General features: G+C 40.6%; 1 protein-coding gene across 2 annotated transcripts in view; it reads left to right on the top strand.

The window, feature by feature from the left end:
• Positions 1 to 1933: 1933 nt before the first annotated feature.
• Positions 1934 to 24350, top strand: part of CDH8 (cadherin 8) — a 359018-nt gene continuing 336601 nt past the window's right edge. For both annotated transcript variants that reach the window (XM_012781565.2, XM_012781533.2), the window contains exons 1-2: positions 1934 to 2364; positions 17347 to 17797. In XM_012781565.2, coding sequence (XP_012637019.1) covers positions 17546 to 17797 — 252 coding nt within the window. In that variant the 5' untranslated portion in view covers positions 1934 to 2364; positions 17347 to 17545. The remainder of the gene's footprint in view (positions 2365 to 17346; positions 17798 to 24350) is intronic.

Raw genomic sequence — 24350 nt, 5'->3', positions numbered from 1 at the left:
GAATTAGTCAGGAAATTTCCTGCTGCAATGCTTTGAGCGGAGATTAACAGGTACACATAGGGTTAAATTCAGTGAAGGCAATGTATGGAACTGCTTTAAGAGTAAATATGGATAAAGTGAGTCAAAATAAATTCATCCAAACTCAAGGCATCATTGGATTATGATTCTCTTTACTTTGCCATCACAGTTTTTTTTTTCCTTTATTTCAGAAAATGAGATTTGAGGATGCTGTCTCTCTAACATTCTGGCTTGCTTTTGAGATGCATTTCTTACGTGTGACAATCCCCAGCTTTCAGTAGCACATGACCTTTGCTTTAGTTCTCTCATAGATGTAAGAAGATACCCCAAGGAAAGGTTCAAACTATCTATTCAAAGTGAAAATGAATGTCTGAAAATTAAGTACAACCCAAAATGTGATCTATTTCTTTGTCCACTTGGGACTGTCTGGTCTAGCAGCAGTTATAATTTGATTGCGGCTTGACTGCTTGCTGTTCCTTTTTCCAAGACAGAATTAGCCAATCCCAATACCCTGTAAGCAGACACAGTCTGGGAAGAGAACAAACAGTTACTTAGTGGCTGCCTGTGGGGCAGGGGAAAGACCTCCTGGTTCTCTTCACCTCCCCCTTTCTCAAACAATTCACAAAGTTTCTTACTCATGACAGTTCAAATGTGAAATAAACCGATATTAGACCTACAGTCAATATTCTTTTGAACATTTCACAATAGGATACTAGATACAGTGCAAAAAAAAATTGTCAAATTTGCATGAGTATTATAAGCATATTGTGCCTATTTTCTCATTCTGTTCACTCTGTCTCATTAATTTGAGTCAGACAGTACAATCTCTACAGACCGCGTGTCTGGTCCTCTGCACTTTTTTCCCCTTCTGTTTCGGCTCTGTACCCAGATGGTAAAATCCACTCTCAGAGCTCAGATCTAGTGCACGCAGGGAATGGACTAAATCGGGGTCTCCTGTGGAGGGTAGTTTGAAAAAACAAAGGTAAGGATAAGTTTGTCTTATATTTCACTAATTTTATTAAAAGGCGATCACAGCAGCTGAATATTTCTACATGTTAGCCTCAGAGATGAAAATAAAAGAAATCTGGACCTCCTGATTCACGATGCCTCCTTCTTATACTGGCTCTACCCCAGGGTGGCCATTTCTCAAGATCTGAGCGCAGTCTATCAGAGGGCTTGAAGGGACCACAGACAGGGCATCTTTTGGTGGAGGCAGGAGAACTGCAAGTGTGGTACCTGACAGGAGATCCGGAGATCAGAGCACATCCAAAAGACCTAGCAATTCCTCCCCTTATTTCTCATGCAAGTTCTGCTTCCACACACCCACTTACTGCGCACCCCTCCTCGTTGTTCCTCATTCCATCTCCCCAAAGGATCACTAGGACATAAGGAATGCGCTCGCTCTATCATGGGACCAAGACACACAGCCTCTAAATCGTAGCGTCTGAGTACTGTGCAAAGGGTCTTGCAACCACCCTATTCTGTGCGCCAAGAGGCCCTCGGCATAAAAAGGAGACGAGCTGCACAGCGCACCCCTTTGCCCTGACGCGTCCTCCTCCTCCCGCGGAAAACAGCTGTGGGCCACTGAGACGCTTTTCAAGATAACGCCAACACCAGGGCTCAGGTGAGACCTGAAGAGAGAACACTCGCGGGTACCTCCTCCGCAGCCTGCTAGATCATCTGCCAGCTCTCTTATCCAAGGAGCTTGGCCCTCCGCTAGCTGCGCGCACAGCACGGAAGGGCGCATCTTCACCCAGTGGCTCCGGCGGCGGAGACGCGCGGGGCGTGCTCGGGAGCGAGGAGCAAAAAGTTGTGCGCCCACTTGGTAAGGGGAAAGAGAGCGAACCGGCGAGCGCGCGACAGCGAAGGGGAAAGGCGGGGAGGGGGCGGGGTGGGGGACTGCTTACATGAATTTCCAAGTGGTAGACCTGCCTCTGCGCTCTGCCCAATGAGATCCATCAGGGGAGGCACCCGGCTCACTTTTCCACATCACTTCACAGTTACATTTGGCAGGCAGGCGGGCTCGCACGCCGGAGCGCTCAGCCCAGAATTAGTGGATTTATTTGGAATCTCCCTGCCTCCTCCAAGCTCCTCCACCGGCACTGGTTTGTGCATAGACGGTAGCATCAACCCAGCAGCTGCACTTTGAGCTGCGGACACCCAGAGCCCAGCGCCCTTGCCCCGCGTCTCCGCACCAGCTCCGAGAGGCATGCACCGAACCCGGAGGCGCCTACCCAGCGCGCAGGGACCGCTCGGCGCTGGCCGCCCTCAGGAGCCGACCCTGAGCCCCTCCAGCCATTTGTGAACCGGGAGGCTTGAAATTCGCCAGCGAGGAGCCGCACAAGAGTAAGTGTCTCCCCCACCCCCTGTGTTCGTTTTTCTCTATGCCCCAGGACCTAGAAGGGACCGTTTCTTTTAGAAATTCCCATGCCCCTTCGGACACCTTGCGCGCACCTCCCTCCTGGATGGTGGATGCGGGTTCCTAGCACAGGCACAGGCTGAGCTGCGCGTTCTTTCGCGGTATCTATGACTAATGCGGACGCCTCAGGGTTTTGCCTGACGGTTTTTGAAAACTGCTCTGACAACAGATCCTGGGGGGAAGCCAGCTCCAGGCTGTGCCCCTCCGGTCTTCCTACCCGTCTCTCTCGCTGCGGTCGCCTGGTGATTTCTCCTCCTCCCAGCACAGGCGCCGCTGCAGCGCGCTTTCACTGCGGGGTCCGTGAGGTGAATGGGAAACACCCGCCGCCTGCTGTGAGGAGGGTGCCAGCCCGCGAGGAAACCAGGTGAAGGGGCCGGAGGTGCCCTATCGCTGCTTTTCTGCGTCTCCTCATATCCAAGGCGAGGGAGGGCGACTCCCGCGGTAGGGGTGCGGGCCACGGCTCAGCTGCGAAAGCCTCAGCGCGAGGCTTTCCCACAAGTGGCTGCTCCAGCCTGGGAGGCGCGGTGCCCGCTGCAAACTTGCGGGGCTCCCGCGCCGCCCCGCGGCTCCGACCTCGCCGAGACGCAGCCCAGCATCCGGGCTGCACCCCCGGCGGTGTCCTCCCAGAGCCCGCGAGACTGCGCTCATAGAGGCCCCCGGAGCTGGGGACTCCTCCGTAGCGGCTCTTCTAGGGACTGCAGAGTCCCGGGCTGCGCTTTCTGTCATCTCGCTCCTCCTCGTCTGCGAACGAACCCTTTGGGGGGCGGGCCGCGCCCCTCGCAGGACCAGAGGAAAAGGGGGCTGTCGCCTGGGTTCTCCCAGTGCGTAACAGGTTCATAAGGGACCGATTCCTGTTCTCCCAGGTTCCAACCGAGGCTGGGAAACAGTGAAAACCTGCCGCCCCCAACGCTGATGCCAACAGGTATCCACAATTTCCTCCGCTTTTCCCTCCCCAACACCGAAGCCTTCCCCCGCTCAATCTGGCAGAAACCTCAAAGTTTCCTAGTCGTTGACCCTCCCCCGCAGGCACCCAGCCGGCGGTTCGCCCGGGACTAGCCGTTTGCCTCCGCGAGCGGAGATGGCAGCTGTTTGCTTGGGTTGCTAAATGTAAGAAATCAAACAACATTAATTGTTTATTGTTGCAAACGCACAACATTAGTCCGTAATGGAAAATCAGGCTGGCAGCTGCTCACTTCAGCTCCAATTAAAGGATAGCGCTTATAACTGAGCCAGCGGGAGGGAGAAAAGGTCCTTTCAACTTTACCACCCTTCCTGAAGATTCCACAGGAGTTTCCTCCTTAGCAGGCGCGATCCGACAGTCCCTTGGCGCGCCAGAGCTGCTAATCAGATCAGCGGCTTTCTTTCGGCTCGGCTTCACGGTATTTGGGGGCTGACAAAGGGAGCGAGGGGACGCTGGAGAAGGTACGCGGGAGCAGTGCCCTCTCTCGCATCCGGCACCGTCGCGAAGCAGATCGCGGGGACTGGGGTTGTTTGGGGCCGTTTGCAAGCGCCTGTCCTCTTTACAACACTGCTGACAGCCATCTCAGTGGGTAAACACCCTCCCTGGGCTGTCACCTCTGGCTTCATTATAAGAGCTTTCCAACTAGCAAACTACATGTGGAAAAGAGATATCTATGTAAGATTCGAGAGTGGGAATTTCCATCCATTCAAGCCTTGCTAAGCTGTACCTCAGTGCATGCAAAGTGAGCCCTGTCGTTCATGCTAAAATACCACTGAAACTCCTTCCTCGCTATTGCTTTTCATCCGCCGCGTCCAGTTTTGCAGGGATTTCATCCGAAGTGAGTGTGTGTCTGTGTGTGTGTCTGTGTGTGTGTGTGTGTGTGTGTGTGTGTGTGTGTGTAGGGGGATTCTTCTACTGAGAGGACTGATACCTTTGAAGGATGTTCTCTAAGCGTTCCTTTTTTTTTTTTTTTTCTCAAAGGGAGTTCTCCATAATCATCATGTCGAGACATGTTTTTCCACTTCCCTGAGCGCTGTTGCTGAAAGAAATTCTAGGGCTAGTCCCCTTATTAAATAATAATTCCGACAGTATTTTGTAATTTTGCTTTCACAGATTTGAAGCTCCCTGTCATATAGTCATTTCATGCTGGAGTAGTCCTAGTATTTTAAATCACCTTTGACTTTCTCTCTTTCTATATGTATGTGTATGTGTGTGTGTATATATATATATATATATATATATATATATATAATATATATATATATATATATATGTATGTATGTATTTTTTCCCCTGGACTTTGAAGAGGGTGAGGAGTTGAGGAGAATCCCTTCTGAAAACAGAGGAGCCTTCCCAGCAATGCCGGAGATGGTTTCATTCAGGGCTATTCAGTGGCAGTTCATCTTCCTCATTCTGATAGCCAACAGCACCCAAATGAGTGTCAAGATATCCCCTGACCGTCTCAAATAGGCCAAATATTTTAGAGGAACTGGCTGATGTTCTCTGAAATTTGTGCTGTCATACTGTCGTTCAAACTTTTTAATCTGTCCCCCCTGCAAATCAGATCTTATACTTCTAATTATGACTATTAAAAATCAATGTTTCTGCTTTATAATTTACAGTTTCCTAAAGCCCTCAGAACTCCAGATGGGGAAATCTCTGTTATATTTCTTGGCTGCATTTCTGGGGTCCGGAATGCATTTCTTGAGTTCTTGAAGCAGTATGAATTTTGCTGAAGAACAGACAATTTTATAGCAGTCCTCAGTAGAATAGCGGCTCCATTTGCCTGCTGTACACATATCAACTCTAAAGCGAAGGAAGTCCTTACCCTGGCAAATAACTTTATTTGGGTATTATGAATAACTGCGGTCACCACAGTATTCATTTACAGCAACCCCTCAATTAGCACTGAAGACAATTTAAGTAGCCAATGGCAGCAGGATCTATGTAAAACAAAACAAACAGCCCATAAAACATGCTCAGCAGGAGGGAATACACCACTTGAGAAGGCATTTGTAAAGACTGTTATATGAATATACTCATGCTGTAACACTTCCTTGAAACTATGCACAGATTTAAGTTCTAATATTCCTTGTTAACTGGGAGGATCAGATTGTTGGAGCAAAGCAAAGAAACTCCAAAGAATGAGGATATAATGATTCTATCCAAGAAACTGTACCTCTGGGCTCTGCCTTCCAGGTTCTTTTTATTGTTTATTGGTGGGGAAAAAGAACATGCACATATTGAAAAGTTAGAATCCACACATTAACAACCTTTCAGAAAATCTTATCAATATGAGTAAATTAATGCTTAAAAGAAAAAATAATAAACTTTTGTTATTTTTCTACTCCAGGTGGTACACCTCACAGCTTTTATCAACATTCCAATTTGAGCAGATTTTCCATGCAATAACCAAAAGCTTTCAACGCGCATAAAGTGACATTCAATTTATATTTGCAACCATACTTTGCTGGTATATCAGCAAACTTTTGTGTTTGGTAAATCAAGGAACAAGAATAATCAGAGTAGCCTTTGAATTTCAGATGTAATTTGAGGTCTCGAAGACTTCTTTTTTGAAAATATTGTGCTCAGTGGTACTGCTGGTACTAGTTTCAGTCATTTTATATTTGCTACAAAGTTATTTAGTGCAGCAGGGAAAAATACAGTTTTATTTTTGTTTTCAGCACTGTTGGCATTCACAAATGAAAAGGACTAGCATTGCTTTTAAATTTAGGAAAAGGCTCCTAACTTTGGTGTATTAATACTCCCTTTACAGGCAATAGAAAGAAAGCAAGGCTAATTCTTGTTGCTCTCTGTTATGTGTTGCACACACACACACACACACACACACACACACATACACACACACACACAAACACACATACACAGAGCTTACTTCTTGAAAATGTGCCTGGACAGCTAACATTTATTGGTTCAAGTCAGATTTTTATCATGTTCTCTTTGGCATTACATCTGCCTTAGATTATTTGATTTGCTTTCCTGGTTACTTAGATTTGTATATCAATCATTCTTTTAAAAATATTATCAATGGTGCCAAGAATTCCCTCCCTCCAATTCAATAAGTATATATTTATGAAATAGAACAATTTTTTGATGGACAAAGGCCATCATCTGATTTAGCAGAGCTTAATTAACCAAATGGCTATTAGTCCTTTCTCATTTTATTCTCACAGAAAGTTGTGATGCTAATCTATTTCTACTGAACTGTTGGTTCCTGTCCCTGCTTCAGATGTAACCATGAGGAGAAAATTAGTTGAACCTGGCAACTTCAAAAGGTCAGAAAAGAAATAAGTTCAAGGGATGCCATTTAGCTTCTTCTCCCATATGTTGCTGCTAACTAAATCTCCATTACCTCTTCATGGCAAAGCACCAGGGCCAATACTATTTCCTTTTGCTGTCAAATCCTAAGCTTTTATTTCCTGAGTTTTAAATGTCATGTGCTATTCCCCGTCATAAACAGCACCCACCTTCTTGCCTTTAAATGTCTTTTTTTTCATTAGTAGGTAGAGATACATAGATGTGATTTTATGTATCTCTTTGGAAAGTATCATAAATGAATAACATTTACATTTAAAATTTTCAAACATTTTTCTTCCCTACCCCCACTGCCACAGACAGTTGCAGATGCTTGACGGAAGTTTGGCCCAGGGCTAAGCACTGAGTTGGTGCTAAGTAAACATTTATGTAATGCATTAACAAATTAGCAAAGATTACACCCACCTCCTTTACCAGGCTATTTTCAATAAAGGGAAAGGAGAGATACAATCATATCCAAAGTCTAATATTATGACTTATCTACCACAATTTTCTCTACAGAAATTTCATAAATCCTCCTAAGTTTATTTTTAGACACAGCTTTTTTCATTTTTTAAAATCAATTTTATCCATGTTCTACAAAGCATACTTTTTCTCCTTCACATTGACTTTTTAAGTGATATGGAAATATTAAAAAATGACATAATTCAGCTTTGTAAAATGAGAATGCTTCTAAGACTAGACTTGCATGAAAGAATGCTATTAAACTATATGTGATGCAAAGTTATATTCTATTCAGAAAAAAATGTACTAATTGTGGAATTGCTGCATGCGTAACTCAGTGTCTGTACCTTTCCCTTGGTGAGAATGTCTAAAAAAAAATTGAGGATAAACTGACTTTCTGTCTTATATTAAAAATAACCCAGGACGAACTTACTTCCTCTCTCCATCCTGGGCTCCCTTATTTCTCTTTAATATATTTTTGAATCACAGCTCTGGATGTCTTAGAAGACAATTCCATACTCCTTTATATTGATTTTAATCAGCAAAATATCTGGCTCACACACACACACACACATACACGCACACAGAAATATGCCATGATAAGGTGCTTCCATGGATGTTTATTGATATTTTAGGCATGTTGAATATGTTGCAAAATAATATTAAATGGAATCTCCTTAATCTTTTCATGTACATCAAGTAAAAATGATATAGTATATTTAAGTTCTATTAGCAGTTAGAACAATATTTTCCATACCTTCCTTCTAGATAGATTAATATATAAAATATGATTATTTGATTTTTATGTGACAAAAATTATATAAAATAAGTAAATGGGGGAGTTATATAAATATCATAAGGAAATTATTCCTTTTTATATGTGCAATCTCATCTCCAAAATTTGATTTAAAAATTATAAAGGAACATTCCATTCTTTATTAGTCTATCACTGTTTGAGCTTGACAAACAGAATTTTACTTTGTGTCTAACCATTTCCATCTTCAAAATGGGGTTGCTTAGAAAAATAAGAATTTATTCATACCTATTTTGATTAGAGTAGCAAAACACACTCATCTTAGTCTTGCCTTTGAGTTTCACTAAAATATAGCTTAAGATAGTATAGTTATTTTAGAACCTGTGTAATTCCCTTAATTTTCGTGAGCCATATATTCTGGGTCATGAGTCTATATTATTTTTCTCAAATGAATTGCTTATTATCCCTCTGATATCCATCCATCATCTGTGTCCGTAGTTCTGGTTAACAGTATCAGTGGGTGGTTTTTAAGCTATAAAGTTTTTGAAACAGGAAAGAATGACAGTAAGTTGCACTTGTAAACATATTAATAGTTAGTATACAGTATAGTCTAATTGGCAAAATCTTGACAACTCATACTTGGATACTTGGTTGCATTTCAATTTCAGTATAACCGACTCTCTGGGCCTGGTTATGCAATGTCAACGATGTTAATCATTTCCACATTTCTTAAGTGAAAAGACAAAGCTTCTTCTAATTTCTGACTGTCATCAGGAGTGCTAAAGTTCTGTGAAATGAATAGAAAAACTGTGTTGAATGTTTTTGACAGAAGACACTTCCAGAACCTGATCTCGAATCAGCATAATCTTCTCTGAGCTCCCTTCTAACTAGTATGTTAGATAGCACCTTGGCCTCATACTGGAATTGGTAGGGACTGTGCAGTTGCACCACCCTCACAAGAATGAAGATGATTATGGAATGCAATAAAATTTCTTATACTTTGCCCTCTCAGCAGAAAATAGTGATGGACAATGCCATGTCTTTTTTTTTTTTTAATTTTAATTGAAAACATTTAAATTCTTTATTCTCTCTTTTTGTTTTATTTTCTCCTGCTACCTTGTCTAAGAGACAATGCCATGCTTCTACATAAAGAAGAGACATCGTCAACTCTGCAGAGTAAAAATACAACCCTACAGAGGCCCAATAAAACTATTTGAAATCCTTACTTTAATTATATGTTAGCTGTGGATAGAGAAAGTTATTTATAAAATGCTGTTTTATTTATATTTATCTTGGCTCATGCCATTTTTTTTTAAATAAGAGTTGTAAAAAGTTATATTTTACTTGATACCTGTCTACATAGAACATTGGAATTTTCCCCATTGATGTACATGGCAAGAGATTGAAATAAAATATTTTTAAAAATTAATCAGTATTTTTTTAAGCACTGGAAACACTCATTAAATAGCTACATTGACAATTTTAGCTACATTGACAAAGAGTTTAAATCTCTTATTTAATTTTTTACTCAATCCTTCAAGGCAGGTAGTATTAAACACAGAATCAGTTTCCTCATCTGCCACAACTGAAATAGATTTGCCTAGGTCACTTATTTCATGAATGACAGAGCTGTGATTTAAACTACTGTCTGACTATAACATCCATGCTCTAAACACCTATCTCATGGGGCTCCTGACACTTCAGCTGTTATTATAACATTGATAAAAGTAATATTGATTCTGATCATTTACTGTAATTTAAAGGGCCAGCACAAATTGTTTTCACTTAACTATATCTTTGGCAATTAAAATTTGAGCATGTAGCCGGGCGCGGTGGCTCACGCCTGTAATCCTAGCTCTCTGGGAGGCTGAGGCGGGCGGATTGCTCAAGGTCAGGAGTTCAAAACCAGCCTGAGCAAGACCCCGTCTCTACTATAAAATAGAAAGAAATTAATTGGCCAACTGATTTATATATGTAAAAAATTAGCCGGGCATGGTGGCACATGCCTGTAGTCCCAGCTACTCGGGAGGCTGAGGCAGTAGGATTGCTTGAGCCCAGGAGTTTGAGGTTGCTGTGAGCTAGGCTGATGCCACGGCACTCACTCTAGCCTGGGCAACAAAGTGAGACTCTGTCTCAAAAAAAAAAAAAAAAAAAAAAAAAAAAAATTTGAGCATGTAATTTTAAGGTAGCTTTTACATAAAGCAGAAGGAATTTAGATTAGACTTGAGAAATGACTTCCTGGCACCACTGTGTCTGTAATGGCAAGGGGGATGCAAGACTTACAATCATCTTTTGGGGACTATGTCAATACAGTTATGCCTTTGAAAATGCCCAACAGAATAACGTCATGCTTAATATCTTAACTAAACTTTTGATTCCAAGAAAGTTTTATAGATCTTGGTCTATAATACTAGAGAAGGGGTCTTATTTTGACTTTCTCATCTTTGTCACAGGCTTAGTCACCCCATTCTGAAATTTCTATAACAGATACAAAAGCTTCTATGTGAAGAACATATTTCTGACTCTCTCTTGGGAAAGGAGGAGGAGAAAGCATTTATTTATTGATTTTTGCCAAGGTAACCAGTGATTATAGAGTTTAAAGAAAACAAAGGCTTCAGGTAGAAAAGAATAACATGCCAATAACAGCAAAAAGTACATTCTACAAATATTGCTCTCAATGGGAAAACAAGCAAACTACATGTTTTTGGACAGATTAACATCTGGATAAGTATATGGTCTAATTACAAAGAAAGACAACCAGAGGGGTTGTGGCTGAGGGAGGGATAAACAAATAAATAAATACATGTGCGCGTGTACATGTACATAAAATATTTCAGAATCTTTTTCTGCCAGGAGAATGGTCAGGGAATTCTAAAGGCTCTAAGGAAAGGTGATCTTCTTCTATTACATATATTTGAATGCATGCAAGTATTATTCTTCTCTAAAATCCAAAGACTGCCCCTACTTGTTGGGCTCCAGCCATCTAGGGGTTTGGCCACACACTGAATCACATCCCCTGAATTAACACTTTGAATTCAATACGCATTTGGTTATTTCGAACCAGGCTGCTAATGGCTCTAAATTCAAGGTCAGAAACACTTTTAATAGAAACTCACTGGTCCTGTGTGTCATTTGTGCTTTCATGAAATATTGTGGCCACTAAACCCAGTGGATAATAAAAGCATAATTTCCTGTCAACTGCAATAATCTGCTGGATTGAATCTTAAAGTGTCTCTAAAAGTCTGATTTTATTTTAGACTTCACCTATCAGCGTGTGGCTCATCATTTTGAACTTTAATCCATGTTATTTACAAAATCGATGGTGTAGTAAGTTTTTGCATACTGACTTACATATCTAAGAATTGACTGAGTTCACCTTAAAAAATGTTGGACTCAGCAGAGTGAGATCCAGGCTTTAATTAGGACTATCTCTAAAATGTGAATATGTGTTAAAAGTCAAATTACAAGTATTTCACCAAGGAAAAGATGTCTTCTTATGGGGGCATTCTAAAACTTTCTTATACGTAAGAATTCCAGAGAGACTGTAAAATATGTTCATCTCACTATCTGGATGTAAATCAACGCAACAGCATAATAATAAAGTGAATTGCTTGGCCAGACATACATACTGTGGTTGGAAAATGTAAAAATAAATTGGTTTTTTACCCCAGCTTTACAACCTTGCTCAATTTCTTCTTCCTTGCATAAAGCTAAGCAGTTTGTGTATGCAGCTACTATTCACAATGTTTATTAATTCTGATAACACTGCCATAACATTTTGTTGCATACCAAAAATTTCTACAAAGCTATTCTCTGATGTTTTAAGAGGACAACATTAGCACTGCCTATGGCAGAGGTGCAAGCATGCAAATAGTATGGCTCTAAATGTCACATTAGAATCCCATTTCTGTATAATTGACAGGATCACCTTGAAAACCATGTCTCAGCACTCAACTATTGTATGCATATGCATGTGAACATACCAGTTAGCTGGGAAATTTTCCCAGTGTCACACATAAAATAGATATGGGGGAGATGAGAGTATTGGGACATTATACAAAATCTTATATAGTCATATGCCCTAGTGCAAGGTTTCCCAAAATCTGGTATATGCCTTCACTCCTGTATGTGCAGTGATGGTAAGTAGTGTATAGCATGACATTAAATGACACTGAAAAAGAAATGACTCTCCCATTATAGCATGGAGTTCTCCAGGTCATCTTGAGGAGATCTAAGTTGGGAACTGGTCTTCTTTCATACTACTTGCTTCTCAAAGTGTGGTCCTCAAATCAGTAAAATCTGCATTGCAAGAAACATTAGAAGAAATGCAGAATCTCAAGTCCCACACTAGATTAAGTGAATCATAATCTGCATTTTAACAATATTTCCAGTGATTCATATGCATATTAATGTTTGAGCACTCCACTATGATGTGCTAGAACCAACTCTTGACTGAGCTTTCACAGAGATGACGGTTAAATTTTCAGTAACTGCCAGAACCAGTTAATGACCACATTGAAAGGTTGAAATTAGTTATGGTGGAAGTACTTATAGCATGAAAATCAGAAAACATTAAAAATCAGGATTTTTTTTTCTTTCAGAGAACCATTTGTTAAATATTTACCAGCCTGCTCTTACCTGTTTCTGGTCTTTTTTTTTTTTTAATGAAGAGATGACTCAGGCTTTGGTAGTATCTAGTTTAGTGAAAATAAAACATTATTTGAAATACTAATATCTTTGTATTTCAATTTGCTTACCTCTACAATGGAAATGATGATAATAAAGTAATAATACAGAGTTATTTTGAAGAGTATATATGAATAGATGTGTGTGTGTGTGTGTGTGTGTGTGTTGTGTGTCATTCTTCTTTATGATTTAATATTATCCAGGCACTTCCTAAGTGTTCACTGTTAACCTTGTAATTTTAAAGTTATTTTCCGTGATGGCAAATAATATTGGCTTTCCACTTTAAAATAAATATTACAAAAACTGAGCCAATTTGGCAAGCTTTAGGAAGGTGGCATATGAGTATTTCAGTTGCTGGAAGCTCTGTGCAAAGAGGAGTGTGGGAATGACTTATATTGATGAAGGGTTTCCATTGAGTTGGGCTAATTTCTTCCCAGAGTTTTGCCACTGACTGCAGGGTGTTGGTCAAATTACTGCCCACCTCTCTGGAAACTGAGAAGTTGCACTGGAATAGCATTCAGTTGTCTCCCACACCCTCTCTATGGGAGGCCAAACCTTTGGAAAAATAAAACATGCTCTCCTTTTCACAAAGAACTGGCAGAAAAGAGGACAACCTACCTGACATGTACTATGTGGGGATCATGACTCATGTGCATTTAATGGTTAGAGAGAAAGACAGAATGAGCATAGACTGGGTGATCTTGCAAGTACCAATTTGAAAATGACTTTAGATGCTGATTTATTCAGAGATCCTGGATTATTGGTGGTCTTATTCCTTTGGTTGACTAAAATGTTCTCTCACACATTTGCCCTCCTTCATTGGCTAATTTCTTCTCAACATTTACATGACACCCCCTCCAGAAAGCCTTCCTTTTAGCTTTTAATTTTCATTTTTAGACATGTTGTCTCACTCTGTTGCCAAGCTGGAGTGCAGTGGCATGATCACAGCTCATGGCAGCCTCAAACTCCTGGGCTCGAGCGATCCTCCCACCTCAGTCTCCCCAGTAGCTGGAACTACAGGCAAAGGCCACCACAACAGGCTAATTTTTTAATTTTTTTGTAGAGATGGGGTCTCATTCTTGCTCAGGCTGGTCTCGAACTCCTAGCCTCAAGCAATCTTCCTGCCTCGGCCTTCCAAAGTGCTGGGATTATAGGCATGAGCCACCATGCCCAGCCTACCTAGGAAGTCTTCTGTAATGCTTCCAAGATGAGAGGCATATCCATTCCTCTGTATTCCTCTAGGCTTTCTAAGAGTAAGTTTCACTGAATTAATTATATATTCCTTTGTCTTTGCCAGTTACATTCTTTGCTTTCTGAAGATAGGAGCTCTGACCTGTTTACCTTTTTATCCCTAGTGCCTGACACATAGCATATACTTATCAAACATTTCTATCATGACAGGAGGGGTTGTGTTCAGAAAGAGAATTTTGGAGTTATATTACCTAGATTCAAATACTGGTTTTGCTCCTTACTGGAGGTGTTCCTTAGGCAAGTCATTTAATTATCCTCTGCCTATGTATATAAAACAACAAGGCAAGGCATTGAATGCTTTATCTAACTGTAAAATGTTGCATAAATGGATACTATTTGTGCCCATACACATATTTGTTTATTTATTAATATAGTCATTTTGGCTAATGAAGCTATGCCATCATATAATGTTGGTTCAGGGTCTGTTATCACATTTTACCTGATTCTGTCACATTCAGGTAGAGTACTCATCCTATCACATTCCATCCTGAGTGCCGCTTGGTGTTTTGCATGGAGGGAGTGTCTATTATAAACTTAAATTGGGATGAAACTTCCTTATCCCAGAATCATTAAAAACAAAGCAAATACCATAGTCTATTTGCAGAATATTTGGCATAATTATAAAGAACCATACATGCTAGCTTATCCTAACTGCTTTACCAAGACTATCTCCTTTAGTCTTCAAAATAGACCTGGTAGGTAGGATTTATTATCATTATCGTTGTTATTAAACTGCTCCCCAGTTAGACAACTGATAAATGTAAGGATTAGAGTCTAAACCCCACACAGGCTGACCCTAGAGGTTACTCTCACAACCATCTCACTATTCTGCCCTTGGAAACCAGCCTACCTGGCCTTTGGGCACTCAGTTATGACTGATCATGGAGCTGGATACATGTGGAGAGAATAAGTCCTTTTTCCCTCAAGTGTTTAGGCTGAGGCTTCATGGCTGGAACAAGACTCACCACGTGTGTAAAACGGTCCAGCCCTTCCGTCACCAGCATCATCCTCACCCCCCATATGCCACGTTAGGGAAGACCTTTGAGCACCTGTGCCACATCTGCACCTTGCTTACTTTTGCTGCCCGGGACTCACATCTTTACTCTTCATTCATCCCTTTATCTTTCTCACCAAAGCTTCTCAAGGGCAAGGACCATGTCATCACCATACTTCTTGTGTGGCTCAAGATAAACCGCATGAATTCCAGTTTAGTGAGTGCTTCCTCTGACTTGTGTCCTGTTTCTGAGCCATATTACTCCCCTGTTAGGTAGGAATTATTATCAGTTCCACTTTGCAAAAGAGAAAACTGAAGCTCAGAGAACTTGAGTATCTTGTGCATCATTACAGAGATAGCAAGTGGGGTGAGCTGGGATTCAAAGGCAGGTTTATCTGCCTCTAGAACAGACCCTGTCCAGGATATCACAGTCCTCTTTTTGCACCACCCGCCACTGCATATCCAGGAGAGAACGAGGCACATAATAGATGTGCTGTAAATGCTGTTAAAGTAAATAAGTGGATCGACCATTCAGAAAGACAGAAAGACTTGCAGATTTCTTTATCAGGACTTTTTGAATTTTGTTTTGTTTCAGTTTTTTTTGTTGTTGTTGTTCCAGCATATTACAGAGGAGGTACAAATGTTTGGGTTACATATATTACCTTTGCCCCGCTCAAGTCAGATCTTCAAGAGTGTTCATCCCCCAGACAGTGCGCACTGCACCCATTTGGTGTAAATATGCCCATCCCTTCCTTCCCCTTCCCACCTGCCGGACACCCGATGAATGTTATTACTATATGTGCACTTAAGTGTTGGCCAGTTAATACCATTGTGATGGTGAGTACATGTGAAGCTTGTTTTTCCATTCTTGGGGTACTTCACTTAGTAGAATGGGCTCCAGCTCTATCCAGGATAATTTGAAGCCTGCAAAGTTCTGCTCTCACACTGGGATGAGTCAAGGTCTTAAGGGAAATCTGTTGTAAGGGAAGACTTGATTTTCCTGAATGTGCTGCAAATCCAGGGAAAGGAGAGGAAGTTATTCTGGATTTGGTTTTCCCTGAGTTGGTTCCCTCTTGAAAGCTGATCTTCCCTTCAATTTCCAAAGCAACTGTTGTGTGCTGTGGCTCCCCTATGTGCTCATTTATCAGGGTAGGGGTCTTCTGAGGCACAAAGTCCTAATGATTGAGCTGAGCCCAGGCAAAGAATGACAAGCATGGTGATTCCACTGGCCATCCTGTTAGATCAGATACTGCCTGATCTAACAAGTATTTGCAGCAGAATCTGGGTCTGTCCCTCTCAGCTGGCTTCACTGAGGCCACTCACCAGCCCAGCCAGTCTTAATGGCTTTCTCTGTTTCCCATTCTGAGCCAGAATGGAACCAGACACCTAGAGGTGAAAGGTTCCCTACCTTATTATAAATTCCCTGAGCCAAACTGTTCCTGATGGTGTCCTGAGGAATTATTTTCCCATTTAATCTAATTCAGCGAGGCTTCTCTCTGGGATATGCAGTGAACATTATTGCCTTAAAAATAATTTTTTTGAGAGGGAAGAAACACGTTTTGCCATGCTGAAGGTAAGCAAAAAAAATGTATTTGACACCTCAGGTAATGGGGATTTTTTAAATTATTTTTTTGCCCATCCCTTTCTGAATCTCTTCAATTGAAAATTGTATTTTTACCATATTTTATTCCCAAAGGAGCTTTTCATAATTTAAATCTCCTGTTCAACTGTACATTTAAAATGGGAACCCTGACACTGTCCTGATTATAGCATACAAGTTGGACATTACAGAATTTCTCTCTGGGAGTAGTCTAATTTTATTCACTCATTATTAGCATCGTAGCAAAGAACTGTATTCTTCACCCTGAACTGGACAGTCTCTTCTAGTGGATCCTGGATGTTAAAACTATAAAAATTGGGGAAATTACCCTTCCCACTCTCCATTTGTAATTTTTTTAAATGTTATTTATTAAATGTAATTTCTTCACAGGGTTCAGCATAAAATGAACCCAAACCTGTCTTTAAACAGGTTAAAACAAGAGACAAAAAGAAAAAGGCTACAGTCTGTTTTATAGGAGTGATGCACTAGCATACACCTCAATTTGTATTACAAATGTAAAAGGATGTAAGAAAAGAGAGAAAGAAAGAGATGGAGAGAGAGAAAGAAAGAAGCAAGTTAAGAAAAAAGAAAGGAAGGAAAGAAAGGCGAGGGGGAGGAAAGAAAGAAGGAGAAAAAAGAGAATTTCTATTACTCACAGTAGTTTTTGATAAGTTACATAGCCACAGAGTGAAAACCAATATCTAAATAAAGTTTAAAAATAAAAGGACTTATTAGCCTACTCATTCTAATGCTTCAGATCCACTTTCTTACCTCGAGAGTTTGGGAAGTGCCTATGTTCACTTAGGTGCTTTTGAAAAGCAGTAATTTTGTTTTAAAACCTGTTTCCATGGACCCTTATCTTTCTTCCTCCTTGTTTTCGCAGGAAATTTCAATGAAAAGAAAAGCCAATGGATTGTGGTCTTAGAAAGGCTGCTTAGATGATGTCTGTTTCCCGTGCTATAGACACGTGGCAGAGCTGTAAGTAAATGCTCGGCACTGCTTGATGAATTGGATGGCTGCAGATTGGAGACAAAAAAAATAATTGTCTCGTTTTCGTGGTGATTTGCTTAACTGGTGGGACCATGCCAGAACGGCTAGCGGAAATGCTCTTGGATCTCTGGACTCCATTAATAATATTATGGATTACTCTCCCCCCCTGCATTTTCATGGCTCCAATGAATCATTCTCAAGTTTTAATGAGTGGATCCCCTTTGGAACTAAACAGGCTGGGTGAAGAACAGCGGATTTTGAATCGCTCCAAAAGAGGCTGGGTTTGGAATCAAATGTTTGTCCTGGAAGAGTTTTCTGGACCTGAACCGATTCTTGTTGGCCGGGTAAGCTTCGTTTTTAAGATCCCAATTTCAGGGTCTGTTTATGGTCTTTAGATGTTTAACATCAGACTCCTCACAGCGGTTGCCATATTTAGCTGTGAATCCTTTAGACCAGATGGTTAGTTAGTTAACCTGTTGGTTCCTTGGGGAATATGAATAATCCCAAGGCAAGAGTCTTAAATGGTCTTTTAGGGAAAGCTGTTCCTTCTACCTCTTCTACCCTGCTATACATAAAATACAGCTACACTTGTGCAAAGAATAAACAAATAAGCTTTTCTTTCTCATGCACAGGAGAGCTCTCTATGCCAAAGCTTTTCTCTAGTTTATAGTACTTGGAAGAGGCATGCATTTTTACTCAGTTTGATTCCCTACCACTTCAATTATAAAGATGTTATCTTGTTTCATTTATTTGTAAGGTCACATGGAGATCTCCGATTGCAGGTAGACGCTTCTCCCTTTTTGTTTTTCATTGTTTGTTGTTTCAATCATCAACCTAAAAATGGAGAAAGGGAAGTTCTTGGAGTAGATGCTTAGCAGTGCTTTGTACTATATAGTTTGATAAACTTAGCAACAGGAAACTAGCTCATCTCTTATCAGGTGGGAGCAAATGTACAGAATCACGATTTTAGTTTAGGGGAGTCTGTGTGTGTGTGTGTGTGTGTGTTGGACTAGATTTACATTTGTTTTTTCGTTGTTGGCAGTTTAGACAAATGCTCTTTGTGTAGACGTGTGCTGCCTGCTTTCCAAAATCACACCGTGGGTTATTGAAAATGATACATGTTTCTTCCTGTGAATTGTTCATAAGCTTCTTTTAATTTTGATGCACACCATTATCATAGGTAGAATTCCAATTATGAGCCTGACAATGGCAGATTTTCCTAAACTGATCAGATTCAGAAGTGAATCAGGTCAATGTTATTCATTTCCCAAATTCACTGATTTAAAAAAAGAAAAATAGAGGAGAATTAAATATTGATCTTCAAGACTTGCATCAACTCTTTGTGTTTTGCTAGAAACTTCTGATCACATTACAACTTGTACGGTGTTGTCTTGCAAAACAAATTGAGCCTCCTTAAGGATTGTGTATCTCATTTCACATGGTTCTACTCGGATGAAGGAAGCCGGCATGAAGAGATATCATGATTCATTACATGGATATTTATTGAGCCTTTCCTATGTGCCAGACGCTCTATTAGGCACATGGGGGCATATTAATGAACAAAACAGTGATCCCTGCCTTTAGGCAACTAACATTCTGGCCAATACTGAGTGTTTATTATGTGTTGAGCACTATTATAAAAGAGGGACAAACCTTTTGATTTTATGAATAACAATAGTCGTTCCCCCTACACACACATAAATATATATGTATGTATAGGTGTGTGCGTATATGTACATACACGTATGCACACAAACATATGTGTATAAAACAGGTCTGCACTCCCTTTGCCTTAAGTCCAAAATATAAAAAAATCTCTGAAAGATTTTTTTGTATGCTTGATACAAACTCAGGTAGCAGAACTGACTTGAGGCTATTTATAGTCATAATGCATCCATTACTGTGACTGTTCATATATTTCACCGCAGAAATGCTAATGTGGTTGATTACAGGGTGCTGCCCCGGACCTTGCTGAGGGTGTTACTTCCTATATAGTTTATGTAGCTTAGTATGTTTATAAAGTGCAAAGAGTTCTGAATTCCAAAACATATCTGGTCCTGTGAGTTTTGGGTATGGGCTCCTCTGCCAACATTATTATTATTATTTTTTGTAGGTACAAAAACTGAGGTTTAGGTAGATTAATAAACCAAACCAAGATCTCAGAGCTAATAAATGATCTATCTGAGTTTGAATCCTGTTGGTGATTTCCAAATCCATTATTTCACCCACTATACCCTATTACATTAGTAATTAGCTACCTGGAGTTTAAACCATAATTTGCATTTAAGAGTTATTGAGTATAGAATGCAAAGTCTTTAAATTCGTAATTCTGGATATTCAGAACTTCTTTACCCAGCCCTAAGGCAAGTTGTCTTCATACCATATGAAATTCTGGAAATTCATGCACATATATATATAATGCATGGATACTCTCTCTGCTTCTCTTAGTTACCTTTTTATGGAGTTATATCACTCTGATCCTGTCTTGCATAATGTAAATAACTAAACATGCTATGCCCAGAGGAAAGTTCCATTTTTATCTGAGTAGAAAAAGTAATTAATGCAGGTTGTCTTGGACTCAGAAACTGATCACTGATTTCTCCTACATTTCCTAAATGAAGTAATAAAGAGGCAAACGGCCAAGTACTCAGCCTCCTCTTGTGACTTAGTAGTACTTGAGATGGTCACGTTTCTCTGGGTGGTTGAAATGTTGCCAGTGAATTCTAGGAGTTTGAAATGGCCAAAATGTTTTTGAGTCTTAGCTCTTTTCACTTCTTCCTACAATGACCCATTCCCAAACAATTGTTAAATCAGAGTTACATTTATTTTCTGAAGTACTTTTCTGCAAACAGTTTCAATCATATTATTTCCTCTTAAAGAAAATTGCTCCTGAATTATGACAGCCTAGCCTTTGAGGATCCTGGGTTGTAGTGAAGCCAAAAATACATTCTGGATTATGAGTCAGGCTGAGTGCAGAGATGATCCATATCGGGGTGCCCACCGGTGCTTTACGATGTTTTATATGTGCACATTCTTCCACATCCGACTCTTTAAACCACTTCACCTCAGAGCTTCTCCCCAGGAACTGGCTGAGAAGCATTAGTTACCTATGAGCATACCTGCTCTTTAAAATGCCCTCCTGCTAGTCACCGTTGCAGGGGCCTCAGACCTAGCAGTCTGAGTTCAAGCTCAAGGGCAGAGCCTGTATTTGAGTGATTGGTCCTTCAGAGCTTCACATATAACCATACAGCATCCATTGTCTATTTTTACTATATTGGTAAGCACCTGGATGCCCAGAAAAAAACCTAAGTGCTAGAGACGGACTCTCCAGCGGTTCAAATATTGGTTTAGCCACTTTCTGGGTGTTAACCCTGGGAAGGTTACTAAAGCTTTTCAAGGGTTACACAAACACGATAAGTAACAGTATATAAGATTAAATAAATAATAGATGCATAGTGCTTGGCACAGAGTAATTATAGTCATAATTGTATTTTTAACTGTGTATATATGTGTGTGTTGCAGTTGGAATGGTGGACAAACTGGCAGCAACCTCATTAGGTGAGCACAAAACTCTGGGAGCCCAGAGAAGGGCCCCCTTCACTGGTTCAGTTTGTTTAGGGTACAAGTGATGTTCAGTGTGTCCTGAACGGTGCCTGGCACTCAAGTCTGGTGGAGTGGGAGGGGTGAGTTCCAGCTAGACAGAAGGGATTTTGCAAAGTAATGGGATAGAGTAATATGACTAAGGGTTCCCGGAGCCAGAAGCAACATAACTCTTTATATTTCCTGTTGAATTAGAATGAAGTTGAAAGTCATATTCTTAAAGAGGTCTTCCTTACCCATTGGATCTAAAATATAATCACCTCTCCTCCCATATTTCACACACTTTGCCTATGCTTTATTTTTACTTCTTCCTGATGCTCAGATCTTACATATTCTATACTTTATTGTGTTTATGGTTTGTCTCCTGCTAGCATGCAAGTTCCAGAAAGAAAACGATTTTTGTGTTCATTGTTCTTTACTATACATCCCCAGAACTTAGAACACTGCCTGCATATGGGGACCACTCAGGCAATATTTTAGATGAAAATATGAATGAATAATCCCCCTAAATAAAGGAGAGATTTATAAAAGTCACATGAGCTCTATCAGATTAAAGATAAATATAATTTATCAATATGAGGGCTTCATGTTCTCTCTTTCCTAATGGTTTTTTACAGACCAGCAGGGTAGTTTAAACAGTTGTTCCTGTGTGTTGATTTTAAACATCTTTCTTTGAGGCAGCGAGAGTGAAAAAGTTAACTTGTTAAAACAACTCTCTTTCAAGAGGCTGCAGGGTCACCTCTATGGAGATGTCTTCTTCACCAGTGGCACAAAGCAGCACATTCCCTTCCAATCCATCTTCAAACTTCTGTTTGCACTTATGGTGCAGTCTTCTTTCTGAATATCCCAAAAAACAAATACCAGCCAAACAGACTCCACTGCTGCCTCCAGTTCTCTGTGCAACAAGGCAGTGGAAAGTCTGTTCATAAACACATAAATACTGAGCATATCACACCACCACATACCATTTGTTCTGGTATTAGAAAAGAGAGAGAGAAAACCTGCAGTGGTTTTTGATAAATCTTGCAACCGAGGCAAACATATTGTCCTTGTGGTAAAAACGTGTGTGGACTCTTTATGGTACATAGCTTGATGTCATCATGAGAGTCCTTTGCTGTAAGCTGGGATGGTGATTGATAGAGCCATGCCACAAATATTTATTGAGCACCTTCTATCTGCAGAGTATCCCACTGCCAGTGGATGCTCAGCTCGGGGCAAACACAGATCCTTACCTTTTGTCATGGAACCAATGAGCTGCTAGGGGGAGACAGGCATTATAACAAATAATCATATGAACAAATGCCACATTACAACTGAGATAAGTACTCTGGAGCAAAGGAATATGGTTCTGTTGAAGCATGCACAGAGGAAGCTGACCTATTCTGTGGGAGGGAGGATGGACTCTTCCCTAAAGAAATTATCTATAAGCTGATACGCGTGAACTCCCTTAACCAGGGTTCAGGGATAAAGAGAGAGAGGGCATTTTAAAAAGATAAAATAGCATCCGTGAGGCTATTTATAGAGCTAAGAGAGGGTCAGGGTAACTGGATGTCTTAGTTCTGGCCGTTGTAACAAGTTAACATAGACTGGGTAGCTTATAAACAACAGAAATTTATTTCTCACCATTCTGGAGGATGGACATCTTCAGGATCAGGGTGGTAGCATGGTTGGGTCCAGAGGAGGACCCTCTTCCAGGTTGTAGACTGCCATCATCTTGTTGTATACTCACCTTGTAAGAAAGATGACAAGAAAGCTTTCTGGGGCATCTTTTATGAGGACACTAATCTCATTCATGAGGGGTCCAACCTCATGACCTAATTACCTCCTTAAGGCCATTCTTCCTAATACCATCACATTGAGGGTTAGGATTTCAACTTACCAAGTTTTGTGGAGGAGACAAAAACATTCACTCCATTGCGCCGAAAGACAAAGAACTAGTATTAAAGTATTTGGGCTCAAATTAGAAAGATAGGCAAGGATCTCTTGGAGATCTGGTCTGTTTCTATTGCAGCTCTACCACAAAGTGCTGGGAAAGAAAGTCACTCAACTTCTGTGGCTGCAGTTTCCATACTTGTAAGTGTATGGTGGATCACGATATTACATATTTAAGATACAAATTCCTATGGAATAGGAATATACAACCCGACACACACACACACACACACACACACACACACACACACACACGCCACACGTTCACATTGAATATCCCTTATCCAAATTGCTTGAGACCAGATATGTTTCAGATTTCAGATTCTTTCAGATTTGGAAATATTTGTTTATGAATAATGAGATATCTTGGGGATAGGACCCAACTCTAAACATGAACTTTCTTTATACACCTTGTACGCCTAGCTAGAGGTAAACTTTATACACTATTTTTAACAATCTTGTGCATGAAACAAAGTTTTGACTGCATTTTGACTGCGACCTGTCACATGAGGTCAGTTGTGGAATTTTCCACTTATGATGCTATATCAATGCTCAGAAAGCATTGGAGCATTTCGGATCTGAGATTTTCGGGTTAGAGATGCTCAAACTGAGAAAGACACACAGAGAGAGAGAGAGAGAGAGAGAGAGAGAGAGAGAGAGAGAGAGAGAGAAACATCTATTGATTTTTGCCCCATGTTGCGTTAGCTCTTGTTCTGTAGTTCCTATGATCCTAAATTCCTCATGTTGCTTTATTTTGGGGAAAAAAAAAACCAGTCTGCTCTGCAGGTGGCCAGATCTTTTATCCTAAATCCTCTCTCTTACATAAACTCCTCTGCTCTCTTTCCTCTCTTTTTCCCTCCTACCTGGGCTTCTGAGCTGTTCCTTATTTGGATATAATTCTCTCACTGGTGATGCCACATCTATTTATAATTCTCTTCCTCCAAGGCACTGACTCATTTTCTCTCTTTAAATTTGACCTTCTAACCTTCCCTCTTCCCTGTAACTTGGAAATCGTTTGGGTGGCGCTTAGTATGAAGGACACAGGATGCCAAATAATTACACTATATTACAGTTTACGGTGTCAGCGACCGGTGAGAAAATTGTACTTGACATGCCATTATTTTTTGCTGGCCGTTTGCATGTTAAGAGTGCTGGGCTTCGCAGCCACAGCCAGATTGTATCTTCGGCCTTGCAAGAACAATTCACTGTCAGTTCCGTGTAGCTTCTGCCTACTCAGACAGAGCCTTGTGCGCCAATAATTTGGCAGGAAAACAAGTCAGCATTGCGTGTCTCAATCTGGCCAAACAACCAGAGTAGTCTGCCTCTTGCCCAAAGTATGGGCTTAGACATAACAGTATTCTGAAA

Source organism: Microcebus murinus, chromosome 20 (assembly GCF_040939455.1).
Source record: "Microcebus murinus isolate Inina chromosome 20, M.murinus_Inina_mat1.0, whole genome shotgun sequence".
In the NCBI taxonomy this organism is placed as follows: Eukaryota; Metazoa; Chordata; class Mammalia; order Primates; family Cheirogaleidae; genus Microcebus; species Microcebus murinus.
The sequence above is the reverse complement of the archived record's forward strand: the minus strand, read 5'-3'. Positions and strand labels throughout refer to the sequence as shown.